Genomic DNA, 19,607 nt, shown 5'->3' with positions numbered 1-19,607 from the left:
CAGAGCTGGGCACTGCTGCCCTGTCACCCAAACCTCATGCCTGGCTGCAGCCCCTAGCCTGTAGATTGCTGGCTGGTGTCTGAAGCATCAGGAGATGCCGAGGTGCTGTAACTCCATGGGCAGGAAGCTTATCCGGGTGCTGAGGTGCACGGACACAGAAGGGACTGTGGGATGGGGAAATGCTCCCAGAGAAAGGCTGGCTGGGCCTGGCAGGGGCTGTTGCAGGGCTCAGCGACCTGTGCAGCAGGGCCGCCACGGCTGGGGCTGTGACAAGCGCCAAGCAGCACTACCAGCTCTCACCGGGACAGAACAACGTGCAGAACGCCCGCCAGCACAGGGAGGACAAGACCAGGCCTGAAAAAACATCTGACACCAAAACAACCCCATTCCTGCCTGGGCCTGCCAGAGACACGGCGGGCCCAGGAGGCTCGCCCAGCTCGCCGCAGCTGCCCCTGCTTCTCCTCCCGTCAGGGGGAAAAGGAGAGCAGTGCCCGCGCCCGGCAGGAGCCAGACCCAGCCCGGCCCTGGGGAGAAGATCCCCACAGCTCAAAGCCTGCCGGCCTGGCCCCTCGGCAGAGAGGTGCTGGGCCTCGCGCCCCTCTGTCCGCAATAAATCTTGGTGAGAAAGCCCCCGCTCGCTCTGTGTTTATTTCGTCTGCCAGGCGCCGCCGGGGGCCTCGGCGCGGCCGGAGGCTGGAGGGGGCCGGGTCCCGCCGCGGGAAGCCGGGCGGGGAAAGCCCGGGGCGGGCGACGGCCCCGCTACGCTCTCGGAGGCGCCAGCGGTGCCCGGGCTGCCCCCTGCATGCCGCCGCCCCCTCCCCCCCCCCCGAACTACAGCTCCCGGCGCCCCCCGCGGCCCTCCCCGAACTACAGCTCCCGGCGCCCCCCGCGGCCCTCCCCGAACTACAGCTCCCGGCGCCCCCCGCGGCCCTCCCCGAACTACAGCTCCCGGCGCCCCCTGCGGCCGGGCGGTGCGTATGGCGTCACGCCGCTCCGTGCGTGTGGCGTCACGCCGCTCCGTGCCGGGCCGTGCGTGCCGGGGCCGCAGCGGCGGGTCGGCGCCGGGGCCGGGGCCATGCTGGAGGAGGCGGGCGAGGTGCTGGAGTCGGTGCTGAAGGCCTCGTGCCTTCCGCTCAGCTTCCTGCTCTTCGTGCCCGCCGTGCTCCTGCTCCTGGGTCCGCCGCCCGCCGCCGAGGCCGCCCACGAGTTCACGGTGTACCGCATGCAGCAGTACGAGCTGGGCGGGCAGCCCTACGGTGAGGCGGGGCCCGCTCCTCCGCGACGGCCCGGGCGGTGCCGCGGTTACTGGCGGCGGCTGCGCCCGGCCCCGGCGGCCCCGCGCGGAGGGGGCCTGGGGGAGTCCCGGGGGAGGCCGCGGGGCCCGGTCCCGGTGCGGCTGAGCCTCGCTGCGCGGCCGCAGCGTGAGCAGGCAGGCGGCGAGAGGCGGCCGGGGACCCCGCTCGGTCCCCGCAGGCCCCGGTCCGTGGGCCGAGCCCTGCTCTGCTGCAGGTAGCCCGGCTGCAGCCATCTTGTGCGGCCGGGGAACTGGGCCGCGGGCTCCGTTTTCTTCCCTTGCCCGCGGCTCCTCTGTGCCCAGGCTGCTTGCTCCGCGCTCTTCGGCCTTGTCTCTCTCAGCTGCGTCTCGTGGCTCTAGCGCCTCCTGATGTGGGAGTCTTTCTGCAGTTCTTCGCTTGTATTAGCATTGGCCTCCGGTTCTTCTGGTTGCATCCACACTGCCGCTTGTGCAATGCCTTTCTTTGAGTCAGAGCCGTGACCTGTTCTGGGAATCTTGGCAGTGCTGTAACTCTCAGCCCCCACCCCCTCATACTTGCTAGCCCAGAATCAAGTGTTTTATCTGAGTCTTCTGCAGACATTTATTACATATCAGGGCACGCGATCTGTCTGTGAGTGGCTCTTCCCGTGCAGGCTGTTCTGTGGCCTAAGTTTCAGACTTATAATAGTTGAGAATTACAGGCATATGTTTATTTTGTGCTCAGTCTCTAGATCTTTCAGGGCTTCATAAGATTAAACATCAGCAGAAGTTATGAAATGCCAGCCATGCCTGCACGCTTTGTGAATACAACATATTCTACTTCTGAATATCTGAAATTATTTCTGGGTTCTTCCATCACAATATCTCTAACTGTGTCCACATTTTGAAACCTCCGTTACTGAGAACATCACTGAATCACAGTTTGCATTGTTTAGGCATCGTTGTTTGGGGATGATGGAGTAGTTATCCTCATTATGGATCGTTTCTGTGGTCTGAGGGGCCTGTAATTAATGCTTATTTGTTTCAGAGCGTGGGAGCTCTGTGTGGAGACTTCAGTGTGCCTTACCTCTTTCTCTGTGTGTGGCCCTCACTGATACCACGCAGTGGAAGTACAAGTCTTTTCTTGGTTTAGCTGATTTGACCTTTGATGAGATCAAACTAGCGTTAGAGTCCTGCCGAGCCACATTGAAACCTAGCTGTTAGTAGCTGCCTGCTTTGGCATAGGCTGAGATGCCTTCTGGAGCACCTTATCTTACCTTGGCTGTTTGTGACCTCAGTGTGATGAAGTCTTTGACGTCGGTGCCAGGATGGCGGGAGAAGAAAGTGGGTTCAGAGCATTTTAAATTGTAGGGTAGCTTTGAACATCTCTGGTTATACAAGATACTCTTGTGGTCCTCTCTTCCTGAATGCTGGAGCTGCTGGCAAGCCTCTGGCCTGCTTTTCCATCAAGTACCGTACTGTTGGGTGGGTGACTCGATAGGCTGAAGTTGAGAGCGGGAGATAGTTTGTGATTTTGTCTGTCACAGAGGCATTCTGGTGGATGATCAAGAATAGCCCTTTGGATGGATGTGGTGTAGCTTCATTGTGTCCTTTCACAGACAGAAAAGACAGGCCTGTTGTCCTTCTTGGACGAGGCGAAGAGATGAACTTAGCTTGCTGCAGGTCCTGGCTGCTCTGAAGTTTGTTGAACTGTGACCAAGACTGTTCTGAGAAGGAGCTAGGCTCAAGCAAAGGGGATGTGATGGAATTGCTTCCTAAACCTCTCCCTGCTTTCTCTCCACAGGCACCAGGAGCGCAGTGCTTAACACAGAGGCCCGCACAGTAGAAGCGGATGTCCTCAGCCGCCGCTGTGTCATGATGCGGCTGGTGGATTTCTCGTATGAGCAGTACCAGAAGGCTCTTCGCCAGTCAGCTGGTGCTGTGGTGATCATCTTGCCGCGGTCTATTTCTTCTGTCCCACAGGATGTTGTAAGGGTAAAGAAACGAACAAAAAACCAACAACAACAATGTTCCCTTTCTTTTCTGATTGGAGATGTATATGAGGGGGGATAAGGCTTGGATTGCTGCAGGACTGAAAGCTTCTGTTGTAATGCACAACAAATCACATTCTGATTTTGAAACTGACCTTTCTCTCTGATTTTTTTTCTCTGCTCTCTTGCACGTTTAGCAGATACTAATTTTTTGTCTCGCTTAAATCCTCAGCAATTCATGGAGATAGAGCCAGAAATGCTTGCTATGGAAACCATTGTGCCAGTCTACTTTGCAGTGGAAGATGAAGAGCTGCTGTCTATCTATGAACAAACACGGGCTGCTTCTGCATCACAGGGATCTGCCTCAGCCGCAGAAGGTGAGTTCTAATAAGTGGGGGGGAAGTTTACAGGAAGACAGTCCTGATCCCACCTCCAAGAGCGGTCTTCTGTGTTGTATGCACCATGGCCCAGCGTTCTGTTGTCTTTATGTTTATTCTGTCTTTGTTAAAGATCTCTGAGATCTACTGGAATAAAAACACAGTATAAGAGTGTCTTACTCTGGAAGTACAGTTGCATGGGAGTGCAACTTCACGCTGTTGCAAGTAAGACAGAAAGCAAGACCCAGGTTAAAAACAAGACTGAAGGTGTTAAGTGACTACAATTGTGGACAAAAGCTGAAGCTTTTTGTCTGACCACAAGTCACCTTAGTGCTTCCTTGTGTTTCCCGCTGCAGTATTAGTGGCCTGCTGATCGTGATGAGCTTTAAGTCTGTTGGAGAAAAGTTTTTGTTTTAGCTAGTTTGAAATATGGGGATTTCAGAACAAAATGAAAATGTAAGGTCACCAGGATCCCACGTCAGTGCATAAACACAAGTGGCAAGTGAGAGGGATAAAGCGACTTAAAACTAATCTCTCCAGTGCTCGGTTAGCAAGGAAGATAAAGGGACGAAACTTCCCCAGGTGTACCTCTCTTTTTTGTTCTAGTTCTGCTGCACACTGCAACTGCCAATGGCTTCCAGATGGTGACCAGTGGGGCTCAGAGCAAAGCCATCAATGACTGGCTTATACCCAGTGTAGAGGTGAGTTCTGGATAGATTCAAACTGGAGATACTGATGTGATGCCACCTTTATGGGGACCTCATCAGGCATTTGGACGAATGGGGGAAGTCAGGGGATTCTCCTCCAGTATCTGAAGTACCTCAAAACTGAGACCACTGGAGAGTTGTGCAAGGGGAGATGCTGAGTGACACTGATCTCATTCCTCTGCAGGGAAGGCTGACAGGGCTGGGTGGAGAAGATCTACCCACTGTTGTGATAGTCGCGCACTATGATTCCTTTGGAGTGGCCCCAGTGAGTATTCTTTTTTTCCTGCAGCTCTCTCTTCCTGTCTGTACCTTTTTCCCCTGTGGCATCAGACCCTGTTTATTTTTTTGTCTTGGTCTTAAGGACCAGGGGTAGTTCTAAGTGGAGCGTGGTGGTGTGTTAAAGGCTATTCTGGAATACAAGAATAAGTGCAGGTTGTTACTTTGTCTGTGTCCCGCTTTGTCCTGCAGTGGCTGTCACACGGTGCTGACTCCAATGGCAGTGGTATTTCAGTGCTGCTGGAACTAGCCAGGCTGTTTTCACGGCTCTACACTTATAGACGAACTCATGCTGGGTAAGCCACTGCCCTCTTCTTGGTTGAATGTATGTAGCTGAGATCAGGTAAAGAAGGGCTTTTTCTCTAGACCCGTAGCAGTCCTTTACTTCCTTCCCTGTTTTGCTTTCTTCCAAGCACAGCAGTTGTTAATGGCTGAGCTCCTTCCTTTGGTTTCTTTAAGGTAGATCTACATAGCTGTAGGGGCAAGTGGAGGGAATGATGTGAGAACTAGATTCCATCCTCAAGCACTGGAAACTCCTCTACTTTGCCCCTGTCTTGCCACTACCTTCCTATGTGGCATGTAGGAAACATTTGTTAATGGGCAGTTTGCCTTGGATGTCGGGTGCTAACTGTTGTGATTTCACCCCACCTCCAAGTCTGAGTAAATCAGTTCTGTAGCCATGAAGTGTCGTGTGCTAACACTTTTCCGTCTTCTTTGTTGGGCAGGTATAACTTACTGTTCTTTGCATCTGGAGGTGGCAAGTTTAATTATCAAGGAACCAAGCGATGGCTGGAAGACAATTTGGACCACACTGGTGAGTTAAGGGGCAGGCATTCCAGTATTTTCCCTGGAAAGGCCTCTTAATATCATCGTGATAAGTGTCTCATACATGAGCCCTCCTCTTAGAATCCTCTTGTGCAGGCCCGTGTGTGTGTGTCTATGAAACTCTGAGCACAAAGCATAGGCTGAAAGTTTTGGATTTTTCTGTTGCAGATTCCAGCCTGTTGCAGGACAATGTAGCATTTGTTCTCTGCCTTGACACTCTAGGCCGAGGCAATAGCCTTCATCTTCATGTCTCAAAGCCTCCCAAGGAAGGGACCTTACAGCATGCATTTCTGAGAGAACTGGAGCTGGTAATGAAAAGCATGTTGGGCAGATGGGAACTCGGGACTTAACCATGGGGAGCTGCGGCTCTCTGTGATAGAAAGGGAGTAAGACATGATGAAAGAGTGTACCACTGAAATATTTTGTATGTTGTTTCTGGTCACTTGATTTGGAGTGCGAACATCGTCATGCCGCAGTGCTGAATGAAGCACGGTAGATCTGCTGCATTTTCTGCTATGCTTCCTTATGGCTTGTGGCTTGCAAAAGCTACCCAGGTGATTTCTGTAGTGACATTAAAACATTTTTTTTAATGGCATTAGCTGCATCTTACAGGTCAAGTATATTTACCATTGGTAGCCAAAAAAAAAAAAAAAAGAATTGGGTATAGATGGATTGGACTCTGCAAGATGGGATAGTGCAGTGGGAAGCATGACACCCTTGAATGGCTTGGCCTTTCCCTCAGGTTGTTGCCAGCCAGTTCCCAGAGGTGAAGTTTTCCATGGTGCACAAGAAGATAAACTTGGCCGAGGACATGCTGGCATGGGAACACGAGCGTTTTGCGATCCGACGCTTGCCAGCATTCACCATCTCCCATTTGGAGAGCCACCGGGACAGTCTGCGCAACAGCATCATGGATAGGAGGTTAGAGGCCTTGGGGAAGGCTGCAGTTGAAATCCAGCCCGTAAAAGCAAATTGGCCTTGTGACTGTACTGTTCTGACAGTCACAGGATGGGGGAGAAACCGTGGGGAGTTAGGCTCTGGATTAAGTCTTATGCATGATGCAGTTAGGGTGGTCGCTAGAGGAAGCTGGTCCTATTGACAAGTGCATAATCCCCCTTTTTGCTTTAGGGCACGAGTAGACACTAAGGCACTAACCAGGAATACTAGGATCATTGCTGAGGCTTTGACAAGGGTCATTTACAACTTGACAGACAAGGTAAGAGCTGCCCATCCTGCAGTGCTAGCCAGGCTTGTCCTGCCCAGCCAGGCTTGCTGTCACTGACAGCCTCTTTTTTCCCTTGCAGGGAGCACCTGCAGATCTGCAGATCTTCACAGATCAGATGGTAAGCACAGCGTGTTTTTGTAACCTGTGGAGAGGAGGGATTAGGAGCCTGGGAGAGTTCTGGTCTCAGCACGTGTGACTAACTCCCTTTCTTTGGTGATATTTTTCTGCAGCAGATCCAGCAGGAGCAACTTGAATCAGTGATGGACTGGCTGAGCAGTCAGCCCAGGGCTGCTCAGCTGATTGATAAAGACAGCACCTTTCTCAGCACCTTAGAATATTATATGGGTCGCTACCTGAAAGATGTCAAACAGCATCATGTAAAAGCAGACAAACGGTAAGAAGAGAGGTGAAAAAAAACCATCCGGGGCATGCAAACTCACTCCTCCCTCCAATAAGTCTTGACTTTGAGCTGCGGCTTTTCTGACTTCTTGATATATAGCTAGAAGTGATTGCTTCTTTCTGCTCTCCTGTCAGTTTTGGTTCATGCTCTGTTTTGCTAGAGAAAGCTCTTTATCATTCAACACAGTAACAAGCCTCAGCAGTTCCCTCCATCTGAAGAGCTTGTTTCTCCCTGCTTTGGTTCCACCCTTCCCGCTCTGAGTGCTGCTTCTCTGTACAGGAAAGAACTAAGGTCCCTTAGAAAGCTTTCTTTGCAAAGAGGCAGCTTCCTTCCTGTCTAACCTGCTTCAGTTAAGGCAGTTTCATGAACCCAGCAAGGCATTGTCTGTGTGCCTCTTAAACGATCAGCGTGTTCAGAATTTCATCCTTGGGCTTCTACCGCTATAAAAAGAAAAACCTGACAACAAAAATAAGTTCCAAACTGTTAGGCGAGATCGTACCACCTGTCTCTGGTTGGATTAACTTACTGGGAGCAGAGGTCTGGGCTGTTCTTACTGCGGTGTCTAGAAATGCAATATGTTCTGAAGAATTTCTGCTTTCCACAGGGACCCTGAGTTTGTTTTCTATGACCAGCTGAAACAGGTGATGAATGCATACAGGTATGGCCCTTGGGCACGTTGGGCTGTGGTCTGTCTCTGTGGCAGTAGCTGTTGTAGCAATTTCATGTGTTCTTTCTTTATTGTAGGGTCAAGCCAGCGATCTTTGACCTCCTCCTGGCTGTTTGTATTGCAGCCTACCTTGGTGTTGCCTACGTTGCAGTGCAGGTAGGAGAAAAGAAGCAGGAAACAAACTTTATTTTCCTCTTAAATCCAATTAGCCACAGTAACTGGGAATCTCTGTGTTTGCTTGGTTCACTGTTATATTCTTGAAACTACTAGCATCAGTGGTACAGGTCTGCACAAACGTTTTTGTAAGCCATCATTTTCTGTACAACCTCAATTAACTGGCTTTGTTGTAGTAATTCCTTAATTCCTCTTAATTCACTAAGTCCCATTCTGTCCTCACACTGAGAGTGCTCATAGGTGATGCAAATGAGGAATAGCATTTGTGCATTATTACTGTTTTAAGCCTTCTAGTAAACTTTCAATCCTTGTGTAGAACAGAGCAATTTTTATTAGAACTTAGAAGGACTCATGGCTACTTATTTTCCTTCCGTTTCCAGCATTTTGGTCTCCTTTACAAGATGATACAGAGATTATCCCTTAAAACCAAGCAGCAGTGAAGCAACAAGTCATGATCCTTACAGCAGCATTGAGCCATCGGTGAGCACATCAGGAACCTTCTGCCTCCCACTGAATCCTGCTGTTTCTGTTCCTCTCTCTCCTCTTTACTACTCTAGAGAGGGGAGGAAGGCAGAAAGAAAACGAAATTTCAACTCCTGTGCACCTTTCAGGTGCTTTTCTTCCACTTACTTCCACCATGCCTGTTTTACTTTGCTTTTTTGCAAGGGAGAAGCTCAGAGACTTCAGAAGTTTGTTCAGGTTGTTTAAACACTGAACAGCTGATGCTGAGCAGCTTTTATGAGGGTAGAACAAAGTCCAGCACCTTCATGGACATATGTGACGTACAGCCAGCTTGGAAGCTGAAACTACAGAGCAGATGTATTACCTCTGCCCAGCAAACAAGGACTCAGAGCACTTGCTTAAAAGAAAAGAAAATGTGCATATGCAAATTAAAGAGAATACTATTAGTATGTTTTCTTATGGCACCTCTTCATTAAGTTCGCTGCCTGGCTTTAGGAAGGTGTGCTGAGCAAGCAGTATCTCCAGCAAGCATCTTTTTGCATTTTGTTTAGACAGTGCAATAACTCATTCCCTTTTCAGAGGTGCACTGTAAACAGTTTTGACTGTTATAGAGGGAATGAGGAAAGAGTGTTAAAACGGGTTCCTGCAGTAGGGTTCTTACCAGGACATATTGTCCTGCCTCTATTGGAGGATGCATTTTGCTGTGTACTTGATTTCTCTTAAAGTTTGCCCTTGAACAGTTTGCTGCTGCCACCACTTTGTGCTAAACTCTTGCATGGTTTTTAAGAGGTGTTCTACAGTCCCAAATGCTGCAGGACAACGTTTTGTGGTGTTCCATGTATTTAGTCAAGCTGGTTTTATTAATTGCAAGAGCAGCACAGTTCAATCTGAGCTCTGGTCAATCATTGTTCCTCAGTTTACGCTTCCAGATGGTTCTGGGTTTTGGGCTGTTTTGCTGTGTCCACCTGCATCTCAGGGTCTCATTTCACATTTTTCAGCTCTGTTATTTCTGAAAACACTGTTCCTGGCCTGCATGTATACACAAATTTCCAAAGTGCTTGTTGCTGTCTCCTTTCATACTCTGCCCCTAGTATGTAAGAAGGGAGGCAGGTCACTTGGCTGTTAGAAAACAAAACAAACAAACAACACACACACATGCAAGTTTTATGAATGTCATTTTAAAAGTGGCTGTTTTGAGGACTGTAACCATGAGATCCTATCTTGGAACTCACTCTTTTATGTTTATCCTCGGGCAAGCCTTGTTTATAGCTATCTCTCGCCATCCAGAAGCGTTAGCAGTCTAGTTGCGAGTGCTGTGTGAAGCTGTTGAGGGCCAGGTAACCAGTTGCTCCAGCATTGCCGTCATCTTAAGTTTAAGCTTTTCTTGCATTCCGGTGACTGAGATAAGCAGGATGGTACTTCTCACCAGTTTTTGGTGAGAGGTGGATATGCTTTCTGGGCAGTGCTGTACTTCGTTTACCCCCAAGTTCTTCTGGAATGTATCAAGATTTTTGACTACAAGTCCTAGGCTAGCTGTAGTTCTAGAGGGTGGACTGAATGAATACCACTGTCCTGCCACTCAACAAAGTCTCTTTGAGACCTTTCTTTAGTTTGCTTTCTGCGTATGAGAAAGCTATGACAAGCTATGTCGACTACTTATCTTTTTTTTTTATTTCTTTTAAACAACTGCTTTTATTTAAAGTAGCATTTCTTACAGAGGCTGAAAAGCTCTTGTGGATTTGAATGATGGTATCCCTTTTCTTTTGTACACAAGGAAAATTAAAGCTGTGCATCCTTGTATGCACTACAGCTGCTGTGTGCATGCTCCTTAAAGGGTTTTTTTTTTTTTTAGACCACTATCCATGTCCCATTGTCTGTAGGGAGGGATGACAAAAGCATGGGTTTCCATCCATCTTTGTTTCTTTTGTTGTAGTCTCTTTGGCGTACCTTTGCCCCATTGAGCATGCTTTCTGCTGATGTGTAGCAACTTGTACTTTAAAGGGTCTTTTCTTCTCAAGGAGAGCATGCTATTGTCTCTGGCTCCCTGTAATATCAGCAGGTGGCATGGTATCAAGCACTCCTGAAATATCAGCCCTACAGGAAAACTTGCCTTTTTTCTAGTGTGGGTTTTTTGTGCTTGTTGAAATATGTCTCTCTGCATGCATGAAGTATTTGTGACGCTCCTCTGCCAAATGAATTTATAATGACTTCAGAAAGTGGTTGCTTGTTCTTGGGTGGCTAGAAGATGAGCTTTGGTTGTGTTCCACTGATTCTTATGCTCTGCACTTAGAGACTGCACATACTGTGCTCTGGGAAGGTGTAGATCTGGACTGTGTGGGTATAGAACATGCGCGGTACAGTGGCTATCTGGAGAACTTCTCTGTAGGTTCTGAATAGCTGGAAGCGGTACCAGAGGCCTCCAGCTGTACTGTATGTTTCTAGCGTGTTACTCTTGGACAGGGTGTGTCCCCTCCAGTCCAGCATATTACTTAACCAAGCTTAATGAAACTCTATTACTTCAATGGAAACAAATAAGAAAGCCAAAATTATTAGCAATCCTGCTTCAGCTTGACTTGATGCACTTTAAAATTTACAAGTAGTGGCAAGAGAGGCAGAACAGGCCTAGAGCATTCTTCCTTGCAGTGGAGACTATCAACCTTCAGTTTTCCAGCTATGTCCTTGGCAGGGCTGTAGCATTAAAGCAAACACTTTATCTCCTTGTGGCTTCAACAGTAAAATATCGCTCCTGATGCAGTGCCAGAAGCCAGTGGCAACTGTGTAAAAGAAAGGTCGACAGAGGTAAATGGAGAAAGTTCATAAACTCTGGGGGCAGCTGGGATAGTGCATTGTTCTCTCATGCACGAGGGTAATTTATGCCGTAATCTGATTAGATGTGTTTCATTATAGTTACCTGACTGCCATAGAAAGTATTTCCTACTACAGATAAGGGTTTATGCTTCTGATCAAAGTGTGCGTATGCTGAAACATTATATACTCAAATCTGAGATAGTCAAATTCCAACTTTATCGTAGCTGGAACAGAGTGCCCATCCTGGGAGTGAACTTAGTTCCAACGTTGCTATGTTTCCTTTGGGAAGTTGACAGAGAAGCATGTAAATAGCCCCTACTATTCTGCTAGGTTTTAAAAGAACAGGAAAAATGGTGCTGATGCATACTGCAGCACATCCGATTCCTCCTGTTACCACCGTGACACACAGAGGCAGAAATGCAGCAGCTGTTCTGGTAAAATAAAGTTCTCCACATTACATAAGAGCTCTGTGTAGCAGATCCTCGCACCCCTATTTTTACCTATCCTTTTATCATGAGTTTCCCAGGCCTGGAAGGAAGAAGCATGAAAGCACATGCCCGCATATACACGACTAGCTAGCAGTTACCTTTCTAGCCGTAAAACAATGTTCTTCACTATCTGTCTGACTTCACCTGTTGTCCTGGTGCTGTCAAAGTCTGTGGTTTGCAGAAATTTGCGTTTCCAACAGGATTTAAGCACTGAAGCTGTTTCATTCTTTCTGTCCACTTCTCTCCCCGCCACCTGAGGCACTAGGGATTACATGTGAGTAGTTTGGACTCTTGTAATTTATCTCCCAAATCAGAGAGGTTCCCTGCTATAAGTACTACTATGGAATACGAATTCCATCCTTGTACTCACAGAGTGCTAAGAGGAAGGACCTTGAAGTCAAAATGGATATAGGTACCCCACTACCTGTGGCTGGAAGAGTAACTACAATCTATTTTAAACCTTTAAAACCACAAATACCCCCAAATTATTGTGGGCATTGGGTTTGGGTCATTTTGTTGTTGTTGTTGTTTTGTTTTGTTTCTGTTTTTTAAATCACACTTGCTCATGTTCATAACACAAACCAAAACAGAGCTTCTCCAACACCTCATGGCCAAGCTTTTATGCGCATTTAAAAGCCGTGTGGTTTGACTTACTGATCTGAAATAATGGGGGTGCTACCATGTGTCCCAGTAAATTGGGCCTCTGGGTGTTGAAGTGTGGACTCTTACTAGCTCCCTTTGATTTGCTTAGTTTTCACTTGTAGTTATTGGATAGCAACTTCAAAAGTTGTAATCTGAAGTTTGCAGCTCAGGAAAAAGTGTTGATTTATCTAGTAATGTTAACTCATTTATCTCTTGTGTGTCCTCAAGAACAAATGTATATTGAGGTGAATATTTAAAAAAACTATTAGCAAAGTCAATGCAGTTTATTAACATTCTTTCTGATTATAAATGTAATGGTATTTAAGTATTTTAGCATTTTTCATTTCCTTGTTTGTCCCTTTTTCATTTGGAAAAATAAACCAAGTGCAAGTAGGTTTGATGAACAGATTTGTTGGAGAATGATGTGGTGCTGGAAGCTTAAAAAATTGGAATGTATATAAAGAGGGGAATATACAGAAAGAGAGAAAATGCATGTGTTCAGAGGCAGGCAGACATCAACCCTTCTATGCTGCCAACAGTAAAATAGTTTGATAGAAAACATTTACAGAGTCCAAGCCAGATTCCAGCACCCTGAAGTGAGCAAATTCCCATTTACTTGCTGGGTTCTTGCTGATTTGAAGCAATGAAAGTTTACGCGAGGCAGCTTGGCAGGGTGAGGACCGGCCTGCTCTGGCTGCTCAGGCTGTGCCACCTGGCGTTACGACGCGACCTTCTGAGCACGCACCAACTAATTATTCCTTCAAATTACAAATGGTGCAAGCGATCTGTTCCGTCCGACTTCTGAAGAGAGCAGGGGTGGGGAGCGGGACCTCTGCACGCCCCGGGGGGGCTCTGCCTGCCGCAGCCCCTCTGCCCCCGGGCCGAGCCCCGGCACCGCCGGCCGGGCCCCTCGGTCGCCGCTGGAGCGGGGCTCCCCGGGCCGGCCCCTCCCGGCGGGCGGCTCCCGGCGGCCCCGGGGCGGTGCCAGGCGGGGCCTGGTCCCTCGAGGGGGCGGGCGGGCGGCTGCTGGCGCCGCGGTCCGCCGGGTGCGAGTGGGGCCGGGTCCGGCGCTGCCGGCGGGATGACCGGGGCCGAGGAGCCGGCGAGGCCGAGCGGCCGTGGGCCCGGAGGAGGAGGAGGGGGGGAGGGGGCGAAGGTAACCGCAGCCACCGCCCCGGGGCGCAGGGGGAGCCGCCCGGCCGCCGCTTCACCACTGGGCCGGGCCCGCTGCGCCCCCCGGGGCGGCCGTGCCGCTGCTGCGGGGCCGGCCCCAGGCCCGGCGTCCCTCGGGTTGTGGAGGTGCCCGGCGGCCGCGGTGCGCGCTGGTTGCGGGCCTGGACCCGCGGCGCCGCGCGGGATGAAGGGCTGTGGCTCCTTCGCCGTGGCTGTTGGAGCTGGTGATCTCTCTTTCTAGAAAAGAAAGAAAGAAATGTCTTCTAAGTCAGAGAAAAGGCCAGAAAGTGAGGCCAGACCTCCAGGGGTGACAGCAAAGCCTCAGGGACAAGACAGCGAAGAAGAGGGCATGTTCCAGGTACGCAGGGCAGAGCCTGGCTCCAGGAACACACCTTCCGTCCCCTCGTACGGGGCTCCCTGTCGTCACCTCCTGTGCTGTAACGGAGCATTTCATAGCTGGGCTGACTTCCTGGGGTGCACCTTGGCTGCCTGCTGTTCCTCCAGCACTCTTCTGGCATCGTGAATGACCCAGCAGCCCTGCAGGCTGCAGAGGAGCTTGTCACGGGGCTGGGCTTAACACTGGTTCTGTACACCTGCAGATTGGGAAGATGCGATATGTCCGAGTGTCCTGCTTCAAGGGGAAGGTCCTCGTGGACATCAGGGAGTTCTATGTGGACAAGGAGGGAGACATGAAGCCGGGGAGGAAAGGTACAGCTACCTTCTTTAGGCGGTGGTTCTGCCTCTGGCTTAGCATTGCCTTCTCAGCATTAGGGAGATCTGTGTGTGCCACACTGAGGGGCTGGGGTGCTGGACAAACAGCTCAGAGCGTTTAGAGCTTTCTCAGTCTGCATGGCAAAAGCTGAAGAAAGCACAAAGCAGGGGTGAGTACAAGTCTCTGGTGAGATCTCGAGGTTGGCAGGACTGCTATGAGGAGCGGTGCTGGCAGCTGCTGTGAAGGACTCTGGTTCCACCTCTGATCAGCAGTCCCTTCTCGGGCTGTTGGCAGGGGCAGAACTGTGTGGTGGAGGAGGGGAGGCTGAAATCACTGCCTCTGCTGCCTACTAGTCCTAGTGACCTACTGCTAACAGACAAACTTGTCTTTTGGCATTGATGGTGCTGAGGACAGAAAGGTGGCATTTTGTAGATTTACCTGTAATCTGATGGTGGAGCTGTGCTTGGCAAGGAGAGCCTCTCAGAAACAAATCCATCCTTCCCCTTCTGCATGGAGGTGGAAATGTTAAGACTCTCCTGGATCCCTGCTGAGACTTCCATGTCACTGGGTTAGGTGTGCCTTTTCCTAGCAAAGTATTTGATGATGTGATCTAGTGGCACAACTTGGTGGCTCATTGCAGCAGTGCTACCTGAGCAGGCAATGCAAGCAAAGGGAGCTGTGACAGAGAAAACACGTTTTTCTTCAGAGCTCTTTAACTGATGAGTCACTGTTTAGTGTAGGCCTTTTGCTCTGAGAATTTGACGGTGACTTGCCAGCTTGCCTCAAAGTTCACGGGCTCCAGACTGTTAGGTCACTCTTCCCTCCTGCCACGTGTGCTCTAGTGCTCAGCAAAGATTCAGATAATGTGGGATTCCTTGAGGAACCTTTTGGTCCTTGCTATTGATTTTTGTGTCAAGGCAGATGAATTTCTTTCAGCTTGGTTTGCTTCATAACCAGTAAACTTGTTTTTCCTTACAGAAATTAATTTTCTTCAGAGAAGTTACAACTATAAATTACTCACAAAGAGGGAACTGTTTATGCTGCAATGAAAGTTGGAAGCAGAGGCATGAAGGCTTTCTGTGTCTTTTGGAGCAGGGAGGGAAAGGAGCATTGTGGGCTACTTCCAGGCTGGAAGAAGCACAGCTGGAAAATAAGACAGAAGATCTGTTAGAACAGAAATCGTGAAGAAATATTCTTCATTTAAGTAATACCTCTGCTGTTTTTTCTCAGGAGTTCTTGGCCCCTGACTTTTATCTAGAGAAACTAATAAAGCTCAGGCCCTAGTTCTTTAATGTACTTCTTAACAGAGCCAAAAGGAACAAGCTGGTAACATCTTGCTGGAACGTACTCAGCAATTCCACCGCCATATTTCTTTCCTAAGAGAGGTGAAGACCTTATCTCTACTGGATCTAAAAAGAAGCCAGTTCTTCTCTAGTGCTGAAGCTATAGTACCAATTTCTTGTTAGCAGCAGGCTTTCTAAATAGAGCTTGAGCTGGCATTCCCTTTGGGCAGTGGAAAGGATGGCGTCCGAACTGCTGGGTGGAGCAAGACTTTCCTAGAATCCCTTTCCAGCTGATGTCAGTGGGCATTTTTCTAGGGAATAGACTCTAAGGGGCTGTGGGACTCCCTGAAAGGCAACCTGAGCTTATGTTCTCACATGGTGCTTCTGTGATAGCACTGGGTACTTCTTGATGCGAGTGCTGAAGCACTGACACAACTGCCATGCTCAGAAGGCTGCCTCTGTTTCTGGTCTGGGCCTCTACCTCAGATTCCAGCTTTCCCTTCTGTAGCTAGTCTGAAGGAGCCCGTATGGGGCGCTACTTGATGCTTACCCCTTACCTGCTCTGAAACCTCTCCTTCCTCTGTTTGTAGGGATTGCCCTGTCTGCAGAACAGTGGAACCAGCTGAAGAAAATCATTCCTGATATTGATGCTGCAGTCAAGATATTCTAAGACGAAGAATGTTGGACACTTTCAGTCAGTTTCTTTCCCTTTGAATGCACTGAGAATCCTAGGGCCAAGAATTCCTACCCGGAGCTTTTCCCTCGCCTGGCTGGGGCTTCGTCATTGAGGTGGTGGTAATGCTAAAAAGGCCAGAGACTCTTCTTATTTTCAAGAACTAGCTTGTAATGAGCAGGTGGAACTAGAGCCAGTGCTGTGAAGTAAGACTAAGGCACTTCTGCTCTCAAGCAGCCTTGAGGTCTGTGCTAGTGAGGGAACCATGACTCCAGCCTGGCTTTCCAGGGGTGGATGGCTGGCAGTCTACCCTGTGGAGTGATTTGACTGCTCCGCATCTGTTACTGTCTTCCACTTGGTTGGGTGTTGAGTAAGATGGCTTTTGTATACTTCATGTTGGCATCTTCTGTGTTTCTTCCACATGCCATTTTGGCTATTCCAAGTACTTTCTGTGTTTGTGGGACATTTTTTTTTTTGAGTGAAGAAGGGTGTTGTTATACTTCAGCAACTGGTTTGTTTGTAGAGGGTGAATACGCACAATAAATGTGTTTGCATTATAAGGAGAGGTAGTGTTTCACAGGCTGGCAACTTAACTCCTTGTTTCAGGCACCCTTCTTGGTAGGTTGCTATCGTATTTCTCTTTCAAGAGAGTGCTCTTTAGTGTTTATTCTTATGATATAGTCCCAATAATCCTGCAGTCAGACGGCAGTCTACTCCAGGCCATGGGAAAGGCAAGCTAGGATGTGAATCATTCAAAGGAGCTTGTAAGTAGGAGGCTTATTAAACAGAGGGGAGATTAAAAGCCTAAGATAGAAAGAGGAAAAATTACAAGCTGTGGAAAGAGTAGAAGGAGGGTGTTTTCTGCTTGAGCTCTGAACGGTTCACACTCTGATATTGGCTGTGGCAAGCACAGCCTTCCTCAGCAAGACTTTTCCAGACTTTGCAACAGCTTGCGTCTTCCATCTATTTTAGGTTCTTCCCTTGCCCTGGTTTCCATAGTATCCGAATGCTTCCTGCTCTTAAATATATCCATCTGACACTTGCAACACCTCAGTGAAGTAGGAGGTACTAAGGCCCTTGCTCTGTAGAGGTGCTGGGGCTGCAACCGCTCAGGGTTGGGTGGAAGATGCGGGGTGGAGCTGTGAACTGAAAATAAGCTTTCCTAAATGCTGAACTTGTAACTGCTGTAACTTTTGCTAGGGATAGCAAGAGAGCAAAAAAAATCTTTCCCCATAAAACTGTCTCTTAACTAAATTTTGAAGGGCTTGGTCCTGTAGCTGCGTGGGGGGGGTGGAAATGGGCAGACTTAATGACTGAGGCATTCCCCTCTGATCCTGCGTTCAGCTAGTCTCTAGCCCAGTGTTGTACTTCTTTGACTCCAGTAGTGAGAGAGCATCAGTGTACTACACTGTCGCAAAAGCAGGTTGTTTATGCTGCAAGCTTATTCCTGGGGAGTATCACTGATATAATGCCGTAATACACTCTTCAGAGGCTAAATGTAATGGGAAGATAAAGAACTTAGGAAAAAAAAAAAAAGAGAAAAAGGAAAAAGCAGGCTGAGAAGGTAACTTCCCAGTAAGAATGGGACAGTGCTTAGAGAATTACCTGAGAGATAAAGTCCCTAGGTAATGCTAGAAGTATACGAAAAGCTACTGAGCTGAGGAAGGAAAGGGGAGTAGAGGCAATTGGTCTTGTAAATCTGGCAGTCCTCTGGAATTTAATGCTCTTGGCTTTAATTAGATGGCTTGCAAAAAGATGCTGCTTCTTCTCACCTCAAATCATCCTAAAATGCGGGGTGTAGGATTGTGGCAGTCCTGACAGTCGTTCGTCAATGAACTGTCATAAGATCAAGCTTTGCAAGCTCTTGCAAAGGTGTAGGTATGTGGGCAAGACTGCTCATACTGCAGTCAAAGCCCAATTTCTGCATCCACAGCAGAAATGTTTCACTGGTTGGGTAAGGCTGGTCATGTACTCCTGAAGCACAGGCTGTAGACATGAACCCCAAGATGCGAGGGAGGCTCCATCCTTTTGTCCCAGCCCTGGGGTACCCAGACTAAAGCGTGTGACAGGAACAACCATCTCCATACATGATGGCCACTCCAAGAGTACTACTGAGGGAGAGTGGGGAGGGGAGGGGTAGCGCCAGGTCAAATCATCAGCGCTTAACTGAACTTGATCAGCTCAATTGAATATTATGTGGTTCTAGAGCCAAAGAGTGGCCTTCCCTTAACTGATAGAGAAGGAACCTGTTCTATTGCTTTCTAACTGGTTTTCTCTTTAGGAGTTAGGAGAAGCAGTTTGCAAACAACCCCAACTATTTAACAGGCAACAAGGCTTTTTTAATACATCCTCAAAGGACGGCTGCTCTTGATCAGAAAAATATCTGGAATCTTTGTTCGTTTCTAATCTGCCTGCTGTTAGAGATAAGGCTTGTGGATTTTATGACCAGAAGTTATTAAATAGTTAATTTTTGGTTTGTCGTAAAGTTAAAATGTTAAAAAGTTAATGTGAGATTCACTGGATATCTGTTACCCCAACCAAAAGTAACCAACAAAGTCTTGGTAAATGAGAGGATGAAAGGTTATAGCAGTAAGTTGTACTCTTTTGCTTGTCTTTCTCTTATGCTGTCAATCTGTCTGTTTCGGAGCAGTTTTCTCTGCAGAACCTCTTATTCCAGAGCAGAAACCTTCAAGTGACACAAAGGAACCGATATCTGCTTCAGATACCTTATTGTTGCTGGGGTATTTTCTGCCAAGGCATTTTTAACTAGACCTTTGGCCCTACTGCCTAGGGAGCAAATGGGGGAAGGCAGGTTGTTTTGATTGATCCTTGAAAGATCCCTCCCCCTGGGCTGCTGTGAAGATTTTCTGCCTCAAGTGCTGTCTCCTACGTGATGTGGACGTTCAGGGCCACAGCTGGTATTCTCTCCGTTCCTCAATGCCTTTAGGGGCTGGAAAGAAAGGACAGGCACTCTTAATGTAATGTGTATTTTGCCATTCCTGTATTCTTTGAGCCCTTCTCAAATTCTGGCCACAGGACTGGGCCTCTACACCTTTTAGCATGAGCTGCTTCTGTCTAAATCTAACAACTGTTATGCCAGCGTGAAGCCAGGAAGGCACAGAGAAGCTTAAAGAAAGCAGGCTTTTTTTTTTTTCCTTTTTCTCCTGGCAAACATCTCTCTGCACACGTGAAACGTCCTCAGCACACAATGTGGTTTTTCTTTAACAGCTTCTTTTTGAAGTATCGTCTCAGGTTTGGGAATAACCTGTTCCTTCATTCCCTGGGAATTATGCCACTGAGCTCTGCCATGCCCCCTTTCAGCTCTCCCTTCCAGCCTTCTTCAGTGACACAAGCAACTTATTTGTCATCTGCGAAGGTGACCTGTTACTTCTCCTTTTCACTCTCTCTTGGTGCTATGACTATCTTTTATCTACCCCTTAATCCTTTTACTGTGGTATATTCTCCATCTGGC

The 19,607-nt window shown here is 48.5% G+C and overlaps 2 protein-coding genes across 2 annotated transcripts; both read left to right on the top strand.

Annotated features, from left to right (window-relative positions):
• Window positions 1-982: 982 nt before the first annotated feature.
• NCLN (nicalin) lies at window positions 983-12,698 on the top strand. The gene is made up of 16 exons (XM_035570004.2): window positions 983-1,256; window positions 3,057-3,247; window positions 3,476-3,620; window positions 4,227-4,321; window positions 4,512-4,592; window positions 4,796-4,899; window positions 5,329-5,417; window positions 5,597-5,736; window positions 6,171-6,349; window positions 6,557-6,644; window positions 6,733-6,771; window positions 6,884-7,047; window positions 7,658-7,711; window positions 7,798-7,876; window positions 8,275-8,374; window positions 8,561-12,698. The coding sequence occupies exons 1-15, from the start codon at window positions 1,076-1,078 to the stop codon at window positions 8,332-8,334; spliced, it is 1,689 nt and encodes a 562-aa protein (XP_035425897.1). The 5' UTR covers window positions 983-1,075; the 3' UTR covers window positions 8,335-8,374; window positions 8,561-12,698.
• Window positions 12,699-13,328: 630 nt separating this feature from the next.
• Window positions 13,329-17,713, top strand: LOC118260075 (activated RNA polymerase II transcriptional coactivator p15-like). The gene is made up of 4 exons (XM_035570005.2): window positions 13,329-13,450; window positions 13,709-13,825; window positions 14,067-14,175; window positions 16,053-17,713. Exons 1-4 carry the CDS (start codon window positions 13,376-13,378, stop codon window positions 16,130-16,132), a joined length of 381 nt encoding a protein of 126 aa, XP_035425898.2. The 5' UTR covers window positions 13,329-13,375; the 3' UTR covers window positions 16,133-17,713.
• The last annotated feature ends 1,894 nt before the right edge of the window (window positions 17,714-19,607 follow it).

Source organism: Cygnus atratus, chromosome 26 (assembly GCF_013377495.2).
Source record: "Cygnus atratus isolate AKBS03 ecotype Queensland, Australia chromosome 26, CAtr_DNAZoo_HiC_assembly, whole genome shotgun sequence".
NCBI lineage: Eukaryota > Metazoa > Chordata > Aves > Anseriformes > Anatidae > Cygnus > Cygnus atratus.
This window is presented reverse-complemented; position numbering and strand designations above follow the sequence as displayed.

What these genes read in the sequence shown, in the direction of transcription:
- NCLN (XM_035570004.2), top strand. Translation starts at nt 1,076, where the DNA reads ATGCTGGAGGAGGCGGGCGAGGTGCTGGAGTCGGTGCTGAAGGCCTCG. An exon ending in TCCCACAGGATGTTGTAAGG is followed by an intron (nt 3,248 to 3,475) that starts GTAAAGAAACGA and finishes TTAAATCCTCAG; the next exon opens with CAATTCATGGAGATAGAGCC. An exon ending in GGCTTATACCCAGTGTAGAG is followed by an intron (nt 4,322 to 4,511) that starts GTGAGTTCTGGA and finishes ATTCCTCTGCAG; the next exon opens with GGAAGGCTGACAGGGCTGGG.
- LOC118260075 (XM_035570005.2), top strand. Translation starts at nt 13,376, where the DNA reads ATGACCGGGGCCGAGGAGCCGGCGAGGCCGAGCGGCCGTGGGCCCGGA. An exon ending in GAGGGGGGGAGGGGGCGAAG is followed by an intron (nt 13,451 to 13,708) that starts GTAACCGCAGCC and finishes CTCTCTTTCTAG; the next exon opens with AAAAGAAAGAAAGAAATGTC. An exon ending in AAGAAGAGGGCATGTTCCAG is followed by an intron (nt 13,826 to 14,066) that starts GTACGCAGGGCA and finishes GTACACCTGCAG; the next exon opens with ATTGGGAAGATGCGATATGT.